Genomic DNA, 21,925 nt, shown 5'->3' on the forward strand with positions numbered 1-21,925 from the left:
CCAACAGAGCAGATCATCTTTTTTTAACCCACATCAACTCCATGGTTCCTGACACAGTGGATTCCTATCAGTTTTCCTACCGTGCCAACAGATCAGTGGATGAAGCGATGGCTTCGGCTTCACTTCACCTTCCAACACCTGGACAGGATGAACACCTATGCACGGCTTCTGTCCCTGGATGTGTCATTTGATGAAGCCAAGACCAGTGAAATAACAATTTGGATAAATATGACGTGATTGAGGAAGTTGAGGATAAAGGACAAAAGTGCATCTCCACTTTTCAACTTCATTTGATGACATTTCTCTTTCGACATTGTTTTCTGAGCTAAATGCTGGTTGTACTGATCACGCTGTACCAATAATCTGCATCACTGACAACTTTCCTCTTGTTGATGCACTAAAGTCTTTTTTTTTATTTGTGTTTTTATTATTACGATAGATTGTTCACTCTTGGGTTTATGTTGAGCTTTTATAACTCACCACCAGGGGGCACTGCTGCTCTTTCTACATATGGAGAGTGTAATATTCCAGAATTATAAACAATAAAATGATTCATCCATCTAAAATGAAAACTTAATTACATTTTTCATGATTATTTCTGACTAAATATGAGTTGAGGTAAAAAGACATTTACTTCTAAACGGATGTCTGATATAAAAGGGTTAAATCCAAAGTCTGTCCTCTTCCTGGAATCTGATCCCGATGATCCTCCCTCTTCTTCCTGCTCTCCAACCTGCAGATCTGCAGCTTCAAGACGGATCTCAACATCAGCTTTATAATAAATAATGAGTCAGACGAGTTGTAAATCTAGTACACCTTGATTTTATACATGCGATTAAATAATATTGTTAATTTCATATTATTTAAATAATATGAAAAACATACACAAATATGTTGTAATTTATAGTTACAATAACACAGCATGGCTCATTTGAATAACATTGTTTTGAGTTCGTCATGAATTATCACCATAATCTGATGTACGTGCAGCTCAGATTTAAAAAAGGTATACAGCCTTTTACAGTTTTCACCAAACTATGTATAACATCACAATATATAACCTCTGAACGGAGTAGAAGGAGAGAGTTTAACAACATGGAGCTGCAGATTAACTTTACAAAAGAGAATGTGAGTGAAGAAGAAACAGACGGGAAAAAGGATGTGAGAGAGGCTTTGTAGATGAACGAAATAAACTGTCAAATTTAAAGAAACTTTAGCACATACTAACAGCTCTTTATTTGCACCGTGGAGATGGCAAGTTACCAACAGCAACAAATAATAACGATTTTAAGAAGGAACAGGGATTCAAACAAACTCAATGCAGAACTTAAAAAAAAAAAACCTCATCGCAACACAACCTCATCGTTCCCTCTGCGTCAAGTTGACGAAGAAGCATAAATCCGGGTTGAACCTGCAACTCTTGTGGGGAGGGGATTAGGCTCATCAGCCACAGGAGGTGGTGGTTGGACTTCTGCGGGTTCTTCTTCTGTGGGTCAGACAGGAGTGGACAGCTGCCCCCGGAGGACGACAACATGAGCTTCATTTGTCACGAGTCACCAGACTTCTCCTCCGGGTGATATATCATGTGTCTCAGCAAATCAATTCTGCGGTCAAAACCTTTGTTGCACGTGTTGCACAAATATCGCTTCTCGACCGTGTGCGTGTATATGTGCCGTTTAAGAGCTGATGAATCAGTAAAGGTTTTTCCGCAGGTGTTGCACAGGTACGGCCTTTCACCGGTGTGGATCCTCGAGTGAATCACCAGGTTGGAACGTTGCCTGTAACCTTTTCCACATGTTTTGCAGATGTAGGGCTTCTCGTCCATGTGGATCACTGTATGGTCCTTGAGCGTTGCTGAGTTTCTAAACGACTTTCCGCAGGTGTTGCACAGGTACGGCTTCTCGCCCATGTGGATCATTTTATGGTTCTTGAGCGTTGATGATTGTCTAAACGATTTTCCGCAGGTGTTGCACAGGTATGGCCTTTCACCAGTGTGGATCTTCATGTGATCCACTAAAATACTACGTTTACTGAACTCTTTCCTGCAAGTGCTGCAAGAAAACGCCTTCTTCCCCGTGTGGGTCCTGGTCAGCTTTGATTTACAGTTGCTGTCTGATGGGACAGCAGCATCTTCGTGGTCACCGTGTCGTCTCATTGGCTCCGGATCTGCAGTTTTACTGGAGTCTGAGCGTAAACTTTCAGTCCCTTCCTCATCTTTGTTTTGAGCTTCAGGAGAAGTGTGCAGCAGCAGCTGGCCACAGTTTGGTCCTGGTTCACCATTTTCAACTTTCACATCAGCGACATTGACCAATGAGACATCCACCTCTACGTCCTTGTGCTTAATCTCCTGACCGCTGGAGTCTTCCTCCAGTTCTGTAGTCTGTTGATGCCCTGGTTCCTCCTGGTCCGGGCTGCAGCTCCTCTCCAGGTTATCCAGGTGCTGGTCACTGAAAACCCCGTCCTCCTCCACCTTACAAACATTTTCCTGTGGGAGTTCTGGAATCACAAAAAGGGACAAAAAGATAGGAATTTAACAAGTCAAAAGTGCTTCCCAGTGTTGATTGTTTGGTTGTATTTGTGTGGTTTAAAGTTTGTCCTGAACCTTCTGTCTTCCCTTTCAGCTATGTAGTATATTTGAAAACAAGTGCATTACTCTGTGTGACCATTAGGTGGCACTGTGACTGTAGGAAACCTAGCAGAAAATTGGAGAGTCTGGATCCAGAGATTTAAACTGTTTCTCGTCACCAGCGGAATCGACGAAAAGTCTGATTCAGTGAAAAGAGCCACGTTCCTACATGTGGCCGGGGACGAAGCAATTAAAAGGTATACAACACTTTTGACTTTGATGAAGACGTAGATGACTATGATACATTGAAAGAACTTTTCCGCCAACATTGTGAGCCAAGGCAAATGTGACGTATTTGAGGCACCTGTTCTTTTTTCAAGTGCAAGGAATATCAGAGACTGTTGATGCATATGTGACTGATTTAAAAAACAAAGTGAAAGATTGCGAGTTTGAGCACCTCACCGACTCACTCAGTACGTTTACATGCAGGTTTCTGATCGTTCGGACTTTTAAACTGCATGTAAACACCTGAACCCGATCTACTTCGGACCTATTTCGGACATTTAGTAATCGGGTTGCAGCACCTAGATAACCGGTTCGCAGTTGGAATGTTAACGCCATGTATACGGGGGATCGGATATTGCAGTCTGCGCATGCTCGAGAATTTCCTCTGGGGGGGGTTCACCCGGAAGTGAAAGGGGGACGGAGGCCGGGGACACCGGAGCAGATCAAAATAACGGTGCGTTACTTAGTTGCTAAAACTTGTTGCCTTTGTTCAAAGAATGTTTTGTTCTGTATGTTCTGTAATGTTATGCACGTCGCTTTGGATAAAAGCGTCTGCTAAATAACGATTTACTTGTACATTTAATTTAACCGTCAAGCGGGCGGGGGTGAGGGGTTAGGTGTGTTAGGTTTGACTACCAATAACACATTACATAAATTATAACCTAATTCTGTGTTAAATGTGTTATTATCCAACTACGTTCCAACTTTACAGTACTGTTTTGGGCATTATTGTCTGACTTTAATGAAAATGCGTTTATATTATAACACACTGATCAGGTTTAATCAGAATACTGATTTAAAACCAATCACAGCTGTTTTCCTGGGTCAAAATGAACCCGGTGTGACTGTTTATAAATCAAAGTACCTAAAACACAGTTTAATGAAAGTAGTCATGATTATATTTGCAAATAACATAAGATGGAACCAATAATGTGATTATTTTGACAACTAGACAAAATAAATCCATATGTCTGAGATAAAATGAATAAGATATAAATAATTTTTCATTTGTGTAACCCTCTGCAGAAGCAGCAACAGAGATGGGGGAGAGTCAACAGCAGCGATGGTAGAGCAGTTCCCCGCTGCAGAGGAACTCTGAGTTACCAGGTAAGTTCTGCAATATGCTGGCTGCAACAACCAATGCTTCTTTATGTTTAAACATATGCCCACGTTAGGACATGTAATAAGTTTTACACCAATTCTGTCTTCAGAGACAAGTGCCCAGAGACCTCGTTGGAGGCGGCAGGGGCAAAGAGGCGATGTCGCCATCCAGCCCCTCACGGCCAATCACCTCCAACCACAAGCCTGTCTACCGCAACCTCTACACATGGGAAGATATTTCCTTTTAGTTCAGCTTTTGATACCTCTACAATTTGCACATATTAATGTTTAAAATTTGTAAACCTTTTTCAAACTTGTACATGTTGATATTTTGTTTAAGATTTGTATACCATTCTGTATCTGTTCATAATAAATGTAACACACCAACACTAATATTTAGCTCTTTGTTTGTAATAAAAGTGAAACACATAACTACAAATGAATGAATGAATGATTGTTTATTTCGTTCAGCAGCAACATCATAAAAAAGAACAAACATGAACAAAACAAAACAGAAAAAATAAATTAAACTATGGCTGAACGAAAAGGGTTTGGCAGAAGCATAGCTTTTAGGCGCCAAACCCTTGAAAATTCAAATGAAATGACTTTATTCGTGGCATGAAATACAAGTGTGTGTTACAGCAAAAAAAATGAAGGAAGCTCTTACAACTGAAAACGTATGTTATTTCATCAATGAATGTGGTTTTACTGCTATTTCAACACTTAGAGTCATCACCAGAAAAATGACACCAGAAAAATGTGACAATTTTCACCTTCATTCATTCATTCATTATCTTACCCGCTTTATCCCTTGCGGGGTCACGGGGGTCTGCTGGAGCCTATCCCAGCTCATTTTAGGTGAGAGGCAGGGGTTACACCCTGGACAGGTCACCAGTCCATCGCAGGGCCACATAGACACACAAACCATGCTCACAATCACAATCACACTCACACCTACGGGCAATTTAGAATCATCAATTAACCTAATATGCATGTTTTTGGACTGTGGGAGGAAGCCGGAGTACCCGGAGAAAACCCACGCAAGCACGGGGAGAACATGCAAACTCCACACAGAAAGGCCCCTGCCGGGCCTGGGAGTCGAACCGGGGACCTTCTTGCTGTGAGGCAACAGTGCTAACCACTAAGCCACCGTGCTGCCAAACTGCTAAAAATTGCTGAAACAATTTTCACCTGTTTCAGGTAAATTTTCATTTGAAATAAGTAGGAAAATCTGCCAGTGGGACAAGATTTATCTTCTTATTACAAGCAAAAAAATCTGTAGATTGTGAAAATCTACTTGAAACAGGTGAAAATTGTTGTTTTTTCCAGTGATGAGTCTTGTTTTAAGTGTAATGAGATTTGTTTTACTAAAATGAGACATTTTAACTAGAAATAATACAAATATTCTTGTTTTTGCAGTGATCAATTTTATTTATCCTGTGAAGGACAGAGTGATATTGATAAGTTCAGAAAAGTGTTTTTTATTGTTGTGTTTTGATGTATTTGATGTAAGCCCAGTGGATATTTAAAGCTTACAGAAGGCTGCATTTAACTGCTGCTATGTCATTCCTGCAGTATTTCTGCAGGTGTTTTGGTCAGTGCTATTATTTGTAATATATTATATTATTTGTAATCAGCACAAAATCCACCATCCCCCCTGATTTTTTTTTACAACTCGAGTACTGGTTATAAGGGCAGGTAAAACTCAGACAGGCTAATTAATTGGCGGAATTATTGATTAGCAACTATTTAATTCAGTAAAGGACAATATTTACATACATATATCACTTCCACTATTTATTTATTTTTTATTTTCAAAACACCTACAGTGCAACAGTTGAACAATAAGAGAGAGGAAAGAACCTGGCTGGCCCTCCTAACTTGTGTCTCAAGTCCAGTCCTCTTTCCCTAATAACGACACAATTGTCCAGTAGAAAACTTGTGACTTGTTTCCACTCAAGTCCAGTCTCCCGTTTTTGCTGGGAAACTACCGTATTTTACTCCTCTTTCCCACCGTCCTCCCGTATTCGTATTTTCCGGTAAATTTCACGTTTTATAATATAATAATTTTTAAAAAGGGTTATTGTGGCTTTTGTGCCTCTTGCAAGGTTAGTGGCAGCAAAGGGAACAAACTCGGAGGAACAAATCAGACCCGGTCGTCGTACGACGTCTTTTCTTGTTGTTGTTGTTGTTGTTGTTGTTAAGTGGAGGTCAACCGGAGGTGGATCTTTGTTGAAATGGTTACCATGGTTACAGCGCCACCTAGCGTCACGGAGTCAGCCATGCTCTTGCCATTTATCCGATCTCTGAACAGCATGTAAACTCAGACCAGTGATCCGGTCTTCTGCATGTCGTTATCTGATACGATCAGAAACGTACTGACTGACACTTACTAGGTACGTGCACATGCAGCGATTCAACCTGGTTGCAGATCTGATCAGATAATGACATGCAGAAGATTGGATCAACTTGTCTGATCACACATGCTGTTCTGAGATCAGACTGAATCAGATTGAATAAACCACTGTAACCAGAGCATGGCTGAATCCGTGACGCTAGGTGGCGCTGTACCCGAGGTAACCATGGTAACCATTTCAACAAAGAGCCACTTCCGGTTGACCTCCGTTTAACAACAAGGAAAGGAAAAAGTGCATTCTAACTGCTTTCCTATTAATAATCTGTCTAAAGCAGCCTTTCTCAACCTTTTTTCATTCATGACACCTTTCAAAAGTGAATAAAATCTCACGACACCCCAGAGTAAAATATAATTAAAAACCGCACTGCATCGCTCTGACTGTAAATGCATAAGTCCAGTTTATTTTGTAGCAATAACTTGAACACGATAACTGCACCAGAGTAGAAGTCATCGTTCCCTGCTGTGCTTGGTTGCCACGCTGATGGACAGAAACTATGGTGACTTTTAAAAGAAAGACTTTGCCTAAAGACTTTTCCAGCCGGCTTCACGCCGGCTGGAAAAGTGAAGCCTGATTTATGGCTCCGCGTTAAATCGACGCAGAGCCTACGCCGTAACGTACGCGGCGAAGCGCACCGTACGTGTGCGTTGCCGCATAACCTACGGCGTAATCTCTGCGTTGGTTAACGCAGAACCATAAATCAGACAGGCTGCAGCGGCGTGAGAGCGACGGATGACTGGGGGAGAAGAGTTTCTCCAGGAGTGAAGCAGCGCCGGGCGAATTATGCCACAGTTTGCAGATGGATTGTAGATGCTAACATGGGCTAACGTGTCTGCTGGGATTATTTTGCTAGCTTTTGCAAAAGCGTGCATTTCGAGGCGCCGCACGGCACGGAACGTGACTCTGACAGCGAGGAATCCGGACTGGTAGCTGATTTAGCGGAGCTCTTTAATGCAGAAACAGAGGATGAGACTTAATGGGTTTGATTAATGTAAAAACTGAAATAAAGTAGCCTACAATCAAACAAAGTTTTGCTCCCGCTGTATTTTTAAATACGCACACGTGTGTGTGTGCGCCGTGTGTGTTTTAAATACAGAAATGACACAAGACTGAGGCTATGCCTCTCCACACGGCGCCCGTATGGTCGCGAAAATACAGTATTTATATATGAAATGTCAGAATAGGAAATATTTTGACGACACTGCTGCTACTACGACGTGCTACTACTGATCAGCGTCGCGTCGTCTCCTTTCACTTCTGGGTGAATCCCCTCCCCCGGGGGAAAACCCCACCCGGGGGAAAATCTCGAGCATGCGCAGACTGTAATATCCATGTCCCCGTACACATGGCATTAACAAGGCGGTTGCGACTGGCTTATCTAGGTGCTGCAAACGGGTTGATGAATCCGGTCTGATCAGATTGACTTGACTGACTTATGGTGTTCACATGCAGTTTAAAAGTCAGTACGATGTGTGCAAATGATCTCCAACCAGCTTGAATCGCTGCATGTGCACGTACTGACTGATGTAAATGTTCGCACATCCAAGTGGAGAACAAGGTGGATTGAGGAAAACCTACAGTACGACCCTCGCAGAACTGGTCAGTGCCAATAAGGCAGAATGAAACATCTTTATGTAATCTGAATTAGATGACATGTATGACACACACTGCAATCAATCTCACTCTAATAAAGTAAGGTAGCTGTCTTCAATTTGATAATGACACCATAGTTAAACTGAAACAATAGTAGGTACAGTAGCCTATGCTGTACCAGGATCATTCTCCATAGGTGTTAATAGAGGGGTTAATCGTACCACAGAACACAGCACATACACCTACTACCTTTCACCAGACAGTGCCAATTCATTTAATATCTCACCTCTGCATTTATAGCCAAGCCACTTGAGGGAGGACACAGGTCCCACACACTGGAGACACTTGTCCAAGGGGGAGACAGTTGCACACACCAGGCTATGTTTCTGACACTGTTGGAATGTTTTTATTGTAACATTTATTGTTACCAGACAGTTTGAGCAGCAAGACATTTCAGAATCATAAGTATTTATTTTAAAAGTATTTTAAAAAAAACAAATGTCCATCAAATGTCTACATTACATTCTACTTACCCTCTCACTGTTGACAACTGTCTCCATTTCAGTTGGACTGCAGAACTGATTCTCCGTGTCCATCTAAGATAGAGAACAAGAGCAGATGTGTTCAAAATTAACACCGTGGTCTGCCTGTGTTCATTTGTTTAAGTTTAAGTTAAGTGACAGGATCAAAATAAGTGTGGAAATACAGCTTTAGAAGGTCAAAAATGTCTTGCACAGGCTCCAGACTAACTCGTCCACTGGTGCGACAACTGAGAAAGTTGGTTGCACCTGCACATGATTTGGTTGCAGCTTTTTTATGGAATATTGTATCATTCAGAAAGGAGTGCTTGAAAACAGGGTTTTGTATCTGTAACCATAGTTTTGTAAAGCTGTGCATTTATGTTTGTACCTGTAACTATAGTTTTGCAAACTTTTAAGTACAAGCATTTATCTGTAAGCTTAGTTTCGTAAACTTCTACATGTGTGCAAACTCCGTTTTACAAGTCTGTGCATTCAGACACTTGCAAGCTCACTTTCATACAGCTAAATATTTAATAGCTACTACTATGTACAAGTTTACAAAACTACGGTTACAGATACAAACAAATATGAGTTACAGAAACAAAACTCTGTTTTCAAGTACACCTTTTTGAATGATAGACTCATATATATATATATATATATATATATATATATATATATATATATATATATATATATATATATATATATATATATATATGTATGTATGTATACATATATACATTATATATATATATATATATATATATATATATATATATATATATATATATATATATATATATATATATATATATATATATATATATATATATATATATATATATATATATATATGTGTGTGTGTGTGTATAGATGATATATTCCATATTATTTTCATATCGCTTTACTATGGATATAACGGAGCATATTTTAATAGTGTTGCACTTGGTCAGTGATTTGGCTGTTTTGTTCGTCCAATGTGACGTTACTGCAGGGCTCTACAGAGCGAGAATTTCACTTGCCCCTAAAAATGGAAATGTGCAAACTGGAAGAAATAATTTACGAGCACAGTGTGCCTACAGTAATCTACAGTAATCTTTTTGCACCCCGCTGCTATTCATTCATAAAATAGTATTTCATACTCAGATAATGTACAATGTTTATTAAAAGTATCAATATATACCTGTTCCAAATCTTCAATTGTGGAGGAAGACTTTGTAACACCAGAATCTTCTGGAGGCATTTCCTCAGTAGAAACCTGCAAAACGGAAAAATATAGATATTTTCATAAATGTCTTGATGGCAGGTTGTTCTCTGTGTAACATTATGCAAAAGGTTTCATGGCTGTGTTTCTGAGTGTTTTGAGGGAAAGAAATCCACTCAAAATGTTTCTTAATTAGTCAACAAGGAAAATTATTACAGTCTTTGAAACCTAGAATCTTCCCAAAATAATGTTTGTGTGCGTGGTTATGTGCCGCTTAAGAGCTGATGATTCAGTAAAGATTTTTCCGCAGGTGTTGCACAGGTACGGCCTTTCGCCAGTGTGGATCTTCATGCGATCCATTAAAATACTACTTTTACTGAACTCTTTCCTGCAAGTGCTGCAAGAAAATACCTTCTTCCTCGTGTAGGTCCTGATCAGCTTTGGTTTACAGTTGCTGTCTGACGGGACAGCAGCATCTTCGTGGTCACCGTGTCGTCTCATTGGCTCCGGATCTGCAGTTTTACTGGAGTCTGAGCGTAAACTTTCAGTCCCTTCCTCATCTTTGTTTTGAGCTTCAGGAGAAGTGTGCAACAGCAGCTGGCCACAGTTTGGTCCTGGTTCACAATTTTCAACTTTCTCATGAGCAACATTGACCAATGAGACATCCACCTCTACGTCCTCGTGCTTCATCTCCTGACCACTGGAGTCTTCCTCCAGTTCTGTAGTCTGTGGGTGCCCTGGTTCCTCCTGGTCCGGGCTGCAGCTCCTCTCCGGGTTATCCAGGTGCTGGTCCCTGAAAACCCCGTCCTCCTCCACCTTACAAACATTTTCTTGTGGGAGTTCTGGAATTACAAAAAGGGACAAAAATATAGGATTTTAACAAGTCAAAAGTGCTTCCCAGTGTTGATTGTTTGGTTGTATGTGTGAGGTTTAAACTTTGTCCTGAACCTTCGGTCTTCCCATTCATCTATGTAGTATATATTTGAAAACAAGTGCATTACTCTGTGTGACCATTAGGCGGCACTGTGACTATACTCTTGTGTTACTGCGTTGGTATCAAGACAGTTGAAGAATAAAGTTGTTGTTCTAGAAATGGCTTCTTCTGCGTCATATATAACGATCTAACTACAAGTCCTGCATATGAACCCTTATATGAACATCCTCCAACCGTCGTGTTTTTTGCCAGTGTCATCTCACATCTTACAAGTTCTAGTTCTAAGGTATAGAGTGTATAACAAAATAAATGTTGACCGGTTTGAGATGCAGGTTGATGACATCCTATGGGATGATGGATACACCCATGATGATGTTGAACAAGCATATCAGTCATTTTTCAAGTCTTTCAACTCTGTATTCAACAGGTGATTTCCTCTTGTCAGCAAAAAAGCAAACAAGGTCTCTGCATTTAGAAAACCCTGGTTTACACCAGATCTCCATAAGTCTCTGAAAGCTAAGAATAGATTGTATAAGAAATTCATCAGTAATTCATCCCCAATTAATAAAGCAAATTATAAGACATTTCGTAACAATTATAATCATCTTGTTAGAATTGCCAAGAAAAAGTACTTTTCCGACAAATTCAATGAGGCTTCTAATAACATAAAAACTACCTGGGGAGTCATTAACCAGCTTCTAAATATGAATAATTCTACAGCCAATCTTCCATCTTAATTTTTAATGAAAATCGAGTCTACTCTGACCCATCTGACATTGCATATGTTTTTAACAATTATTTTGTCAATATTGGTACAGTTCTTTCAGAAAGGATAACTCCTATAGCCGGGTCTCCATCTGAGTTTCTGACAGGTTCCCATCCTTCTATTCAGAGCTTCAAGCCTCCTACAGAGAAGGAAATCTTGGACATAATTATGTGCCTGAAAGACTCAGCTGCTGGTCATGATGAGGTCAGATTTAACTTAATTATGAAAACTAGACATTCAATTGCTAAGCCTTCTACCCATATTTTCACCAAATCTCTAGAAACTGGAATAATATCCAATGACCTCAAAATTGCCAGAATTTGTAAAGTACATAGGAAAACAAATAGAGTAGTTCAAAATTAACACTACACAGACAACAGCAAGTATAAGGTGGGAAGCATTTAAAGCCTTTCTCAGAGGACATATAATAAGCTATACGGGTTCAAAGTCAAAAAAGGCACAAGAAGAGAGATTAATTTGGAAAAAAAAAAGAAAACTCTTCAAGAAAAAGTTTATGAAAAAAACAACACAACTGGAAAAAGAATTACTAATTTTGAGGTCTGAATATGACAAACAATCTGCTTTTAGAGCCGCATCTAGTCTTCTAAGATTAAAACAGTCAGTCATTCTATGAACAAGGTGATACATCTGGAAAACTATTAGCATGGCAAATAAAACAATTAGAGACCAGAACTGCTATTACAATCATAACATCCAACGGGAATGTTGTGGTGAACCCTACAGAAATAAATTATGATTTCAGAGATTATTATAAAAAAATTATATGGTACAACTAACTCTATTAATGTACAAAATATGAATAGATTTTTAGATGGATTACCTATTCCTTGTACCCCAGATTAATATAAACAAGATTTAAATACAGATATTACCAAAGAAGAAATCTGTAACGCCATAGATAATTTGAAATCAGGAAAAAGAGCAGGACCAGATGGTCTCCCGATTGACTTGTACAAAACATTTAAAAACATATTGCTAACACCCCATTTAGAAATGTTTCTCGAGGCATTTCGGAGTGGCAATCTTCCATCTTCGATGAATAAAGCTCTAATTATTTTACTGCCAAAACCAGGCAAAACCCCTAATAAGTGTGAAAATCTGAGACCAATAAGCCTCCTAAACTCGGACCTTAAAATATTATGTAAGCTTCTAGAAATTAGATTACAGAGAATTCTGCCAAAAATTGTAAATAGGGACCAAAATGGATTCATATCAGGAAGACAAGGTTTCCATAATGTCAGAAGAATACTGAATATAATTCACTATAAAAAAGATAAACCAGATACAGCCCTATTATTATTAGATGCCAAAAAGGCCTTTGATATAGGGCTGGGCGATATGGCAAAAAAAGTGATCACGATTTTTTTTCCCACATTGAATGATCTCGATTTTTAATCACGATTTTTTTTAAATCAGAAGATCCCCCCTCCCTTCTGGAATAAAATAGAAAGAAACCAGAGATTAGTTGTTTTTTTATTAACAAATAAAGCAAATAGCATGTTTTAACAAGAATCCAGAATGCTACCAGTGGTACCCACCGAAAAAACTAGGGATGCACCAAAATGAAAATTTGAGGCCGAAACTGAAGCGGAATAAAATTTAAAGACTTGGCTGAATACTGAGTACTGAATAGCCTACGGAATGCGGTTGTTCACAGTTTTTCATTTATTTTGCCATTTTTTTCACAATTGCATAGATAAAATTGCAATGACATTATTAAAAACAAAAACAGTAAACTAATATGAGTTGAGCCACTGTCAAGCAGCTGGCGATGCTGTTGCTTAAATTGACCAAAAGGTGGCTCTCTAACATCACAGTTTGTTTACTGTGCGTGACTCTGACGCTGGTTGGTAATTAAGGAGTTAAAACTCACTCTCCACTTACAGGACTCCAGCAGAAACGGCAGTTTTATTACATTTATTAACTGTAGTACCGCTATTATGAGAGGTTATTTCTCACAGTATTAGCCTAAAGGGACTTAAGGCTGATTTATGGTCCCACGTTACACCAACGCAGAGCCTACGGCGTCATCTGCGGAGCTCTGCTTGTTGCCTCCGCGCTCCGACACAATCACTCCGCTGAGCGCACACACGCGCACGCACACACACACGCACGCACGCACACACCCATGTCGGGGCCGCGGAGTTTCTGAAGTCGGCGGTGATGAGTAATTTGTGGTACAAGCAGAGCGAATCACAACTTTAATAAGTGCGGTTCGAATACACAATACATCCATCACGAAGGGCATTTTGTGAATCCATCACACCCTCCTCCTGTACGCTCGGAAGAGGTTGTCCGGCGAAATAAATAAATAAATAACCGCTAACCGTGAGTCCCGGTCGGCTCGAAGCTAAGCTAACGCTAGCCTGCGGTTGTTGTCTTGTAGTTTTATTCTCTCTGGTCACGCTTGCTCCCACCAGTGCAGGGGAGGCAGATGTGACTACTTTACTGGCTATGGTCATGCAACTTGCTGCGGCATGTAATGCATGATCAATTAATGCAGACAGCGCGGTGCCAGGAAAGCGGGTTATGATTGGTTGTCGTGCACTTTGCTGGAGCATGTTTTGCACGTGATCGAGAAAGTAGACCCACAGCTGATCACCGTGATCGAACTTAATTTGATCGCGATCACAAATCGAGATCGTATAATCGCCCAGCCCTACTTTGATAGGGTCGAATGGCCTTATCTTTTCAATTTTTTAGAAAGATTTGGTTGTGGAAATATCTTTATTAAATGGGTGCAGGTCATATACAATAACTCTACAGCAGAAATTCTACGAACAGAAATATTTCAAAACCAATAAATGTTAACAAAGGATGTCGACAGGGCTGCCCTCTCTCACCCTTGTTATTCACATTAGCAATAGAACCGTTTGCAATAGCAAAACGTTCTCATCCACAGTTTTGCGGAATTACAGTAGGACCAGTAGAGCACAGAATTGACCTTTACGCGGACGATGTAATCTTATTTATGTCCTGTTTAAGGAAATCAATCCCAGATCTGATACAGCTGATAAGAGCGTTTGGCGATATCTCAGGGTATAAAGTGAATCATACCAAATCCTCTATATTACTACTTAAAGGTGACCTATTATGAAAAACACGTTTTTTCTTGTTTTAACATATATAAAGTGGTCTCCCCTCACCCTGCCAGCACAGGGGAGACAAAATACCATGAATTTCTGCAAGCTCTCTGACCCCCGCCGAGTCCCCAGTGTCACGTGGCCTTTTTTTGAGCCATTCTGAATCTGCGCCTAGGGTGACGTCACCATAGGCGCTCATTTCCATAGGTTCAGCCTCCGCTGCTGAAACCACGCCCACAACCAGCTCTCTGGCTCTGGCTGGAGCGGTCCATCCTTCAGCCAGTCGGACGCGGCGCCGCAGCGCCGCGGATCCAGGTTAAATCATGCAGGTTCCCGGGTGATTTGGGAGCTGGGTCCTCGGGGGTCTGTCCCAGGCTGGACCAGCTTCACCCTTCGAGATTTTCAGCGAAATCTGTCGGTTTGATCCCCGATAACGGGCGATGCACCGCGGATGCGCTCCGGAGCGGATCTGTGCGCCCGCCGTGGAGTTGCGGAGCCCGTCGCGCAGCATCCGCCGGGCAGATCCGGCTGAAATTCCGCTGGTCGGTCCCCGGGAGTCCCTGCTACCAGTCCAGGCGGGTTCCTGCGGTCCCGGCCGGTGGGAACCGGTCATATTTCCCGGTTAAAGCCGCGGTGATGCGCGCTGATCCAGCAGCGCTGCTCCCGGGCGCCTGGCTTGGCTCCGCGGCCAGCGTTCAGACTCCGCCGGGCAGATCCGGCTTAAATAGTGCATAAATGTTATTTATATACAACTCATATTTTATTTTTTTAACAATAAAGTTGCCATTTGTGAAAATTCAGTGTTGTATTTATTTACAGGCTCGGGCTGCTCTGGCGGAGCAGGTTTATTCTCCTCCCCTGCTACACGTCATTCAGGGAGCCAATCAGCACAGAGCCTCATTATCATACCCCCCCCCTTCCCTAAAAATGAGGCGCAGAAAAAGAGGTTAGAAGCGGTAAAACTAGTGACAGGGCCCACAGGCTGGATTTATGATTTATGTAGAAAAAACAAGCTTTAGATTGTTTTTAAGACATTCAAGGCCTGTTTAAAATATACATTAAATGCCATAATAGGTCTCCTTTAATTCAAATGAGAGGAAAAATCCAATAGCTGATGCAATTCAGTTCAATGTTGTGGACCAATTTAAATATTTGGGAATACGCATTGAAGTGAATTAATACTTAAACGAACCACAATCACTATCGCAATATACCCCAATTTGGGGTAATCAGTTCTTTGTACCAGGCAGGGCAGATGCAACATTCCAATTGTGGTTAACTAAGGGACTAAAAACAATTAAAAATCTATACACAACAAACTCAGATGATATGATGTCCTTAGAAGAACTAGTAGCTAAATATAATCTTAATAGAAAACATTTCTTCAAGTACCTTCAGCTTAGAAATTATGTCAAAATAAATCCAAGCAATGTACTTTCTAAACCCTGTAGCACAGAACTAGAAAAAATTGTAACAAAGAATTGTCTGAGAAAGGGTGCAATATCAGACATCTACAATTTGTTGATATCATTTTCAAGTGAGAACTCAACATATACCGGTAAGCTAAGGGCCTGGAAGGAAAACATCCAAACAGATATTACCAAGGAAGAGTGGGAAGCCGCATGTGCCAACGCTCATTCTGGATCCATAAATGCACGCCTTAGAATAATACAATATAAATGGTTAATGCGGATGTATGTGACACCGATGGATTTGAATAGATATGACCCGAATATACCAGACATATGCACAAAATGTACAGAAGATAGAGGAACACTATTTCACTGCCTTTGGCAGTGTAGAATAAATGGGGGCACCACGGGACACAGACGATGCAGCGTCTAAATAACACATGATTGCCGCGAAACTCTTTATTTCTTTTATGAATCACTAGATCTGCTTCCAGGACCTGTTGTCTTCATCCGGGGCTGTGTGTATAACAAATAAATCAGTTTGTAAACAAGACCTCTGAACTCATGACGTCATCTCATCTCATCTCTCCTAATATCTTCCGAAGGACTCCAAATGACACCAAACACCTCCGGGTGAGTATACGACCATAAAAAATGCCAGAAATAAGGTCCAGGTTGTAAAAAAACGAACTTTCCCTTTAAGCTTGTTAAATGCCAAAAAATGTATTGCACTACTATGGAAAAGAAGGCATTAACCAAGTACCAGTCAATGGTTAAGACAAATGTTATCAACCCTACCGTTGGAAAGAATTACTTATATTCTGAAAGCCAAACAGCATGTATTTGAAGGTACATGGAAGACATTTATTGAATATGTCAAGAACTCAGACTTAACAGAAAACCAAAATGATCACTAATTGTGGGTATGGTGTGTTTGTATGTATGTATGTATGTATGTATGTATGTATGTATGTATGTATGTATGTATGTATGTATGTATGTATGTATGTATGTATTAATTAATTTATTTATTTTTTCTCTGTTACTTTTAAAGCGCGTAGCTTATCATTATTATTACTATTATTTCACAATCCATTACATTGTGTTCATAATCTGTCTAATAACAAGAGAAGCATATTGTTCATTTTGTGTTTTTATTGTGATTGTTTTGTTTTAAGCTGTTTTTTTTTGTTGCTATATTTGGCAGCTAATCTATAAGAAAAGACATGGCCATGACTAGACTATACATGACATGATTGTTTTTACTGTGATTGGCCGGGTTTCCCAGATCCAACCTCTCTTAAGGATTTAAGAGAGGTTCAAAGAAGGTTTGAACTAAGAGAGAACCCTAAGATATGGGTGTTTCCCAGATGACTTCTTAACACCGTTCTTTAGTTTCGCTCTTTCAGAAGCTCTTTGGAGCAGCTGTCCGGTTCTGAAACCAAATCAATCGATGCCAGGCAAATCGATCACCGATCACTATCAGCGCATTTTCACACGCAGCACTGCTGCCTAACGCACTAATTCACTGCTGCCTGTGCGTTATAATGAAAAATTAAGATGATAAATATAATTCAATGACCCTTTTTCATCCAAACGGTGCGTTACTCCGTTATTTCTGGCTACAGTGAGGCTTTTTTTCCCCACACGCAGAAACCGGGAGGAAACGTGGTGGGCGGGTGTGTGCGTTCAAAAACATGAGCCAAGAGAAGGCGAGTTTCGCAAATCGCAACGTGGAATTACAGCAATCCCTGGTTTTTCGCAGGGGTTATGTTCCAAAAAGAACCCGTGATAAGTGAAATTCTTTTTACAATTATAGAGGGCTTCAGATTGCAGAGATCATCCCCGCCACGCACGTATTCCTGCTCTTCTGATGCTGCTGCATCCCGCAGGTGGGTTTTTTCAAGAGAAGAAAATAGTTATGGGTCGTTGTCTTCGCTCTTTTTTCTTCTGGGCAAAAAGATTCTTTAATATAAACCGACACCATTGATTATATTTGAGACTGTAATGAACGATTCATCAAAGGATCCCGTTGATCAGCTGCTGCTTCCCTGTCATCACATAGATGCGCTCGGGCTCGGCGCAGGAGGATCGGTGTCCCGGCTGCCTGGACAGCCCGGTCCGACACACGTCCAGGGGACTGAAGTGCTGACGCACGAATGCGTTCATAAAAACAGTTCTGCTTCGCGCGCGGTGACGCGGTTGATTTGCAGCGAGAACATGATGTATAGCAGCCAAATCATCAAATAAATGATATTCATGATGATCGTTTTATTTGTGCGTAATGCATAAAGCATATACAGGAACACACTTGTTATTCCTTATTTTTCTTTTTTTTCCCCCCCTTTGCTGTCACCAATAAATGCTAAACAATATAAATCTAAAGTATAAAATAGATCAAAACTTGTGCGGGGTGCATTGTTTTAATATCTCATTGCTTGGTGTAATATTGTTTTGCCTGACGCGGCTGGATCTGTGAGTCTTTGTTCACTAAGATGGTTGTAAAGACTGGGTCAGCAGCATCTTTCATTTCCTTCTTAATGAAAGAGATACTTAAGCTAAGAGCGACTCTGGGAAACGCGATTTTCTTTCACAGGCTCCTTAAGAAGGTTTGAAAGAAGTCTTTCGCTGTTAAGAGCTACTTAACTGATCTGGGAAACCCGGCCATTGTCTTGTGCTGCTATAAAACTCAAATAAAGATATTGTGGAAAAAATAAATTAATAAAATATATTGTAAATCTAACAGCGGTCTGTCTATAGGAGATGACCCGCTCACTCAGGTTACATCAACAACCTTCCTTGGTGTAATTATCCATGAAAGTTTAAGCTGGAAAAAACACATCAACCATGTCTGTAAAAAATATCTAAATCTATTGGTATTATTGGCAAATTCCGTAGTTTGGTGAATTAAAATTGTCTCCCAACTCTTTATTATAGCTTTATATATCCATATCTTATTTACTGTAATAGTATTTGGGGAGCTACCTACAACACACATCTTCATAAACTTCACATGTAAAAAAAGATTCTGCAGGATTGCCACACACAGTAATTGGTCTGCTCATTCTGCCCCTCTTTTCAAACAACTCAATACTTTACCCAACTTTAAGTTAAATACATATCAAACCTGCAATTTTGTTTTCAAAGTATTGTTCCTGCCAGTTTCATTTTCTTTGCCATGTAAAGATTGTTTTCAGTTCAACAGTGATATGCACCATTTTAATACAAGACAGGCTAATCATTTAAATCTCCTGAAGTTCCGTACTGGTTTGTGTCAGTTCTCCATCAGATACAGTTATGGAACACCTACAGCAATCTCGTCTACCTCTACTTCATTCAATCATTTTAAACATAAACTCAGGACACATTTAATTGATCACATTACCTAATGATATTTCTGCAATCATGTTTTCTGCATATTTTAAATCTTTGTACAATATTTTGCTGTATTTTACAGGTAGAGGCCTCGTATAAGCCCCTTGGGCTTTTTGCCTTAACTGAGCACTACTGCTGTCAAATCAGCCGCTCCTAAATGTTCATGTGCTCCTATTTCAGCCTTTACGGTAAATGAATGAACGCGGCTCAGAAACAGAAATATATGAAGTTCTGAGTTTGAGATAATGCAGATATGTTTTTTTCATATACCCATACTTCCACTGTAATATTTACACGCTATTACTGTAAAAGAAAAGGATGAAAACCTTTTCTTTTAGATCTAAACTTCAAACACCTTTTCTAAAAAGGTCAGTCTCCTTTTTTGCTTAAGGTTCTGTTTTGCAGAGACTATAAAAATGAATTCTCCCATAATTTCACCCAATACCTCATATAGCCCTCGTCACAACTACAATCACTACAGGCACAGTGAATTTCACTGTGGAAAAATAGAAATATTAACATCTAAACTTCAAACACCTTACTTTAAAAAAAAAAAAGTAATTTGCCTTTTTTGCTTCAGGTTCTGTTTTTGCAGACACTATAAAAATGAATTCTCCCATAATTTCACCCAATGCCTCACATACCTCTCTTCACAACTGCAGTCACTACAAGTATGCTTAATTTCAAACAATTTTACTGTACAAATATTGAAATATTAAGGTGTAAACTTCAAACACTACTTTTCTACAAAGGTCAGTTGCCTTTGTTGCAGAGACTGTAAAAATGAATTATTCCATAATTTCAGCTAATACCTCATAAACCTCTCTTCAGGACTACAATCACTGCAAGTATGCTTAATTTCAAACAATTTTACTGTAGAAATATTGAAATATTAAGGTGTAAACTTCAAACTTTTCACTACAGGTCTGCTCAATTTCACATTCACTGTACTTTTACAATCCACACAGAATCACATTCTCACATTCGCATGCGTGTGTGTATATGTTAAATGTACTGCTGCTAACACAGGAGTTTCCCCATTGAGGGAATAATAAAGGATTATCTTATCTTATCTTTTAAAAGTCTCTGCAAAACAGAACCTGAAGTAAAAAAAAAAGATTGTACAGTAAGGGTGTGTAAATATTACGGTGGAAGTTTGGGTGTAATCAAGGTAATGGAAAAAAATATATGAAAAAAACATATCTGCATTATCTCAAACTCAGAACTTCATATCTTTCCGTTTCTGAGCCGCGTTCATTCAGTTACCGTAAAGGCGGAAATAGGAGCACATGAACATTTAGGAGCGGCTGATTTGACCGTAAATACGAATGACGGCTGGCTGGACCGGAGTCGAGCACTTTAACAATCTCTCTTTTACATTTGTATGTTACTTGTTCTGTTTTTTATACTGTGCTGAATAAATAAATCTAAAAAAAAATCTACACGGAGCCACTGTGATCTGCATCTTTTTTACAGAATAAAGGATTAAGTGTAAAGTGTGAAATACCAGTCTGGTCCAGAGTCTGAATGGAGCATGAAAGGCAGCACCAAGTAAACAGAACAACAAGTTAGTTCGGGATGTTTCCGAATCCCACATCAGCAGCTGCTTGAGCTGGGGAGTTTCCCATTGAGTTGGTTTGCTTCATCACCACGGCTTTTAACTGGAAACAAAGGGATCTTGTAGGAGTCATACTCATGTGTTCATTCATTCAACTTTCCAGGGTTACGTACCGACTCTGTGGAGTCTGATTTCAGGTTTCCAGGCGAGGTCCAACAGTCTGCGCTGACGGTCGAGCTCTTCTTCATACTCCAAGATGCTTTTTTCAAACACTGACAATATTTCTACAGCAGCTGCTGTTAGTCGCTGACCGATAAACTCTCTCAGATGATTCACCTTAGACATTGTTGAAGAGGAAAAAGAAAGGAAACAACAGAACCGTCCTCTCCTTCTTCTTCTCTAGGTTTAATGGCGGATCACAACCAACGATATTAGGTTCTACCGCCACCTGCTGTACCGGAGTGTGTAACATCAGGATCATTATTACACCAGGTTACAGTCTAACTTAAAGGGGGGAAAAGGAAATACCTAAATAAAATAAGATAACCACATTTAAATCTTATTATCTATCCCTGCATCTTTAAGAAAGACAAGGATTTCCTTATAACAATCCCTCATCACCTCACTCCTCCCTAATAACCTACTAAACTCCATTCCCGTCCCAGCTCGTACATCCTGTCTCTTAAAGCGTTCCTTTCTACCTCATACTTGCCACATTTAAGAATCACATGCTCTACATTCTCTGTGACATCACACTCATCACATTTATCACACACGGACTTTGACATTAAATACAGAGTTGATTTTAAGATAAGATAAGATAAGAAATCCTTTAATAGTCCCACAGAGGGGAAATTTCCAGATTACAGCAGCAAAGGGGATAGTGCAAAACACAAGAGGCATCAATATCACACAGTAATAATAATAATAATAATAATAATAATAATAATAATAATAATAATAATAATAATAATAATAATAATAATAATAATAATAATAATAATAAACACTATAAACAGTATATACAATAATAATAATAAGAAGAAGGAGAATAAAGATAGTAATACAAAAAAAAACAAAAAAAAAACT

General features: G+C 39.7%; 1 protein-coding gene across 1 annotated transcript; it reads right to left on the reverse strand.

The window, feature by feature from the left end:
- Positions 1 to 1,055: 1,055 nt before the first annotated feature.
- LOC133440396 (zinc finger protein 37-like) lies at positions 1,056 to 21,229 on the reverse strand. Its single transcript, XM_061717656.1, has 6 exons — positions 21,010 to 21,229; positions 10,099 to 10,529; positions 9,667 to 9,741; positions 8,493 to 8,555; positions 8,246 to 8,351; positions 1,056 to 2,496 (listed from the first exon to the last, which is right to left on the reverse strand). The coding sequence occupies exons 1-6, from the start codon at positions 21,179 to 21,181 to the stop codon at positions 1,547 to 1,549; spliced, it is 1,797 nt and encodes a 598-aa protein (XP_061573640.1). The 5' UTR covers positions 21,182 to 21,229; the 3' UTR covers positions 1,056 to 1,546.
- Between the last annotated feature and the right edge of the window lie 696 nt (positions 21,230 to 21,925).

Source organism: Cololabis saira, chromosome 3, assembly GCF_033807715.1.
Source record: "Cololabis saira isolate AMF1-May2022 chromosome 3, fColSai1.1, whole genome shotgun sequence".
Taxonomy (NCBI): Eukaryota; Metazoa; Chordata; class Actinopteri; order Beloniformes; family Belonidae; genus Cololabis; species Cololabis saira.